This window comes from Egretta garzetta, unplaced genomic scaffold, assembly GCF_000687185.1.
Source record: "Egretta garzetta isolate BGI_Z169 unplaced genomic scaffold, ASM68718v1 scaffold1234, whole genome shotgun sequence".
Taxonomy (NCBI): Eukaryota; Metazoa; Chordata; class Aves; order Pelecaniformes; family Ardeidae; genus Egretta; species Egretta garzetta.
The window spans coordinates 24,790-27,653 of record NW_009259340.1 but is presented as its reverse complement, the minus strand read 5'-3'; the positions used below and the strand labels follow the sequence as shown (position 1 = coordinate 27,653).

Genomic DNA, 2,864 nt, shown 5'->3' with positions numbered 1-2,864 from the left:
GCCACCCCCGAGCTTTTCCCCCTCGGTGACGGGGGTTTAAGCACTGGCAAAGCCGTTGCTGCCGGCGCATTCCCGGCACCCTGACCGCATTCCCGGCGTTTTACCTTCCGGCTGGTAACGAGGCATCGGCGTTCCCAGGCAGAGCAAAACGCGGGACGAGGCATCCTCCCGGCCGATCCTGAGCTCCTCCGGGTACGCGGGGCGCAGCGGTAGCTCCATCACACGCTGCCTTGTTGGGGGGGGGGGGGGGGGGGAGAGTTGGTGCCGGCTGAGCCACCGGATGACGCCGCGTCTGCCACCACTCCGAGCCGGGATGCGCACACCCGCGTTCGGTTAGGACAAAGTCACGCCCAAAATGTTTCCCTCCTCCGACCCTGACGGGGATTTAGCGGTCGGATTGGAGGTTTGGCGCAAGCAAGGGAGCCCTGTCCCGCCCAGTGTTGCCGAAATCCTCTGAAATTTGGCTTGAAGGGCAAATCTGTGAGGGGGAGGAAGGCGCGGCGGAGCTTGGCGTGAGGTGGGAATTGGTGCTGTGGCGTTAAGCAAAGCCTGAACTAACAGGCAAAGCTTGGCTTAACAGCGGTCGTGAACCGCGGTGCTTCCTTCTCCGCCCGGCCGCTGGTTCCGGCTGGCACTGACCTGCTCCCCGCCGGCACGCTCGGCTCCTCCAGGCTGCTCCCGCTTGTATCCGCCGATTCCAGTCCCCCATTGGTTTCCTTCTCCGGGAAGAGCTCGCAGAGCTGGAAGTCTTCGGTGGGATCGCCGGGAGAGCTCTCCGCCTGCCGGAGACGGGGAGCTGATGTCCATAGCTGGATTTTTCCCCGAAAGATGGGATCTGGTGGACAGGGCGGGGTCTCCAGGGATGGTTAAAACCGGAGCGGGAGCAAACCGACCTCTGAAAGCAGGCGCTCCAGGCTGCCGGGTTCAAGTTTGGCGTCGCCTTTGAAAGGGGTGAAGTAGGGGGGCTCAACCTCCGGCAAAATCTTGATGGGGCCCCTCTCGGCGCGCTCTGCCCATCGCCCCCGCGGCCGGTAGCTCCCCGGAGGGCTGGCGGTCACTCCGTCCCCTTCCTCCACCTCTCCCAGCTGGAAAAGGCAGGGGGGAAGAGAGAGGAGATGGGGTGGAGATGGAGCAAAGGCTGCGTTTAAATTAATTTCATTTAAATTAAATTAAATGATGTTTCTTGGTGCGGCGGCGCGACTTACCAGCCTCTTGGCCCACATGGGCAGCCTGCCGTTGGTTAGGATGCACGCCGGAGCTGGAAGGGGAGAGCAGGATTAGGAGGCAAACGGGACAGAAACTGGGGTGCGGCCGCAAAAGGGGGGACCCCACAACGCACGCGGCTCTGAGTCTTCCTTGGAGGGGGTCTGCAGGGGCAAGGCCTCATCTTGCTCCTCCTCCTCCTCCTCCTCGGAAACACCACCGGGAGCTGCCGTCCCGCTGGGGATGGTGACGTAGGTCTCCCGCCTGGAGGGAGAGGAGAATGGTTGGGCCGTCCCTTCCCACCCCCAAAAACCCCAAAATTTTGGGGTGCCGTGCGGGGTGGGAGGGGTTACCTGAGCTGCACCGGGGCACCGGGCTCCTTCACCCGTTTTGGCTGCAGCGAGTCGAGCTCCAGCAAGTGCTGCTTCATGCTGCTGGTGATTTCAAGGCCCAGGTGCCAAATAAAGATGCAGCTGAGGGTAGAAAAGCGGGTAAAGGGAGGTCAGGTCACCCCAAATTTTGGATATGGGGACGGGGGGAAGTCATAGAATCACAGAATCATAGAATGGTTTGGGTTGGAAGGGACCCCTAGAGGTTATCTAGTCCAACCCCGCTCCCTTACCTGTCCCCTGAGACGGTGATGAGGTGCTTGCAGTCATATTCAAGGACCACTTGGGGTCTTTGCCATGGGCGGGGTCATCTCCCCTAGACCAGGTTGCTCCGAGCCCTGTCCAACCTCATCGCGAACATTTCCCATGATGGGGCATCCGCAACCGCTCTGGGCGACCCAACCCAGCATCTCAGCACCCATACAGCAACAGATTTCTTCCTCCTGTCCAACCCAACCCTCCCCCTGGGCCAGTTTAAAGCCGTTGCCCCTCGGCCTCCCCCTACGGACGCTAGTAAAAGTCTCTCTCCGTCTTTCGAACGGCCACAGTAGGGTCTCCTTCTCCTGCTTGAACAACCCTGACTCCCTCAGCCTCCCCAGGGCCTCCTCTGGACCCGCTCCAGCAGCTCCGTGTCCATCTTGTGCTGGGACCCCAGAGCCAGACGCCAGGCACGGGGGCGGATCTCAGCAGAGCAGAGCAGAATGGGAAGAATCCCCCTCCCTCGACCTGCAGCCCAGGAGATGCTTGGCTTTCGGGGCTGCGAGCACCCATTGCCAGCTCACAGCCCGGTTGTCATCCACCAGCGTCCCCAAATCCTCCATCCGTCCCCCAGCCTGTGCCGGGACAAGGGGATTGCCCCATCCCCCCCCAGCTCCTTGAGCTTGGCCTTGGCCAGAACCTCACGAGGTTCACGTTGGCCAACGTCTCCAGGTCCCTCGTCCCTCGAGGGTACCAACGGCACCGCTCAGCTTGGTGTCATCTCCAATCCCGCTGCCTAGGTCATTGATCAAGGTACTGGTACTGGTCCCAGTACGGAGCCCTGAGGGACACTGCTCGTTGCCGATCTCCATTTGAACATGGAGCCCTTGACTGTGGTCAACGTATACGCACATATATTTCTCTATCTCTACATATATGGACCAATGGGAGCCCTTCCTGCTGCGTTGCCACCAACAGCCCCAGTGGTGTTCAACCCAACCCCAGCAAAACCCAACCAGCAATGGCTCCGCAGCAGGGACGGAGCCATCCCCCCCAACCCGGGCGCTCAACCGT

General features: G+C 61.2%; 1 protein-coding gene across 1 annotated transcript in view; it reads right to left on the bottom strand.

Moving 5' to 3' along the window:
* Positions 1 to 44: 44 nt before the first annotated feature.
* LOC104124480 (WD repeat-containing protein 62) overlaps positions 45 to 2,864 on the bottom strand; it is a 13,605-nt gene continuing 10,785 nt past the window's right edge. Inside the window, exons 15-18 of the mRNA XM_035892381.1 lie at positions 1,826 to 1,882; positions 1,557 to 1,676; positions 1,340 to 1,467; positions 45 to 1,258 (exon numbers count right to left, since the gene is read on the bottom strand). Coding sequence (XP_035748274.1) covers positions 1,170 to 1,258; positions 1,340 to 1,467; positions 1,557 to 1,676; positions 1,826 to 1,882 — 394 coding nt within the window. The 3' untranslated portion in view covers positions 45 to 1,169. The remainder of the gene's footprint in view (positions 1,259 to 1,339; positions 1,468 to 1,556; positions 1,677 to 1,825; positions 1,883 to 2,864) is intronic.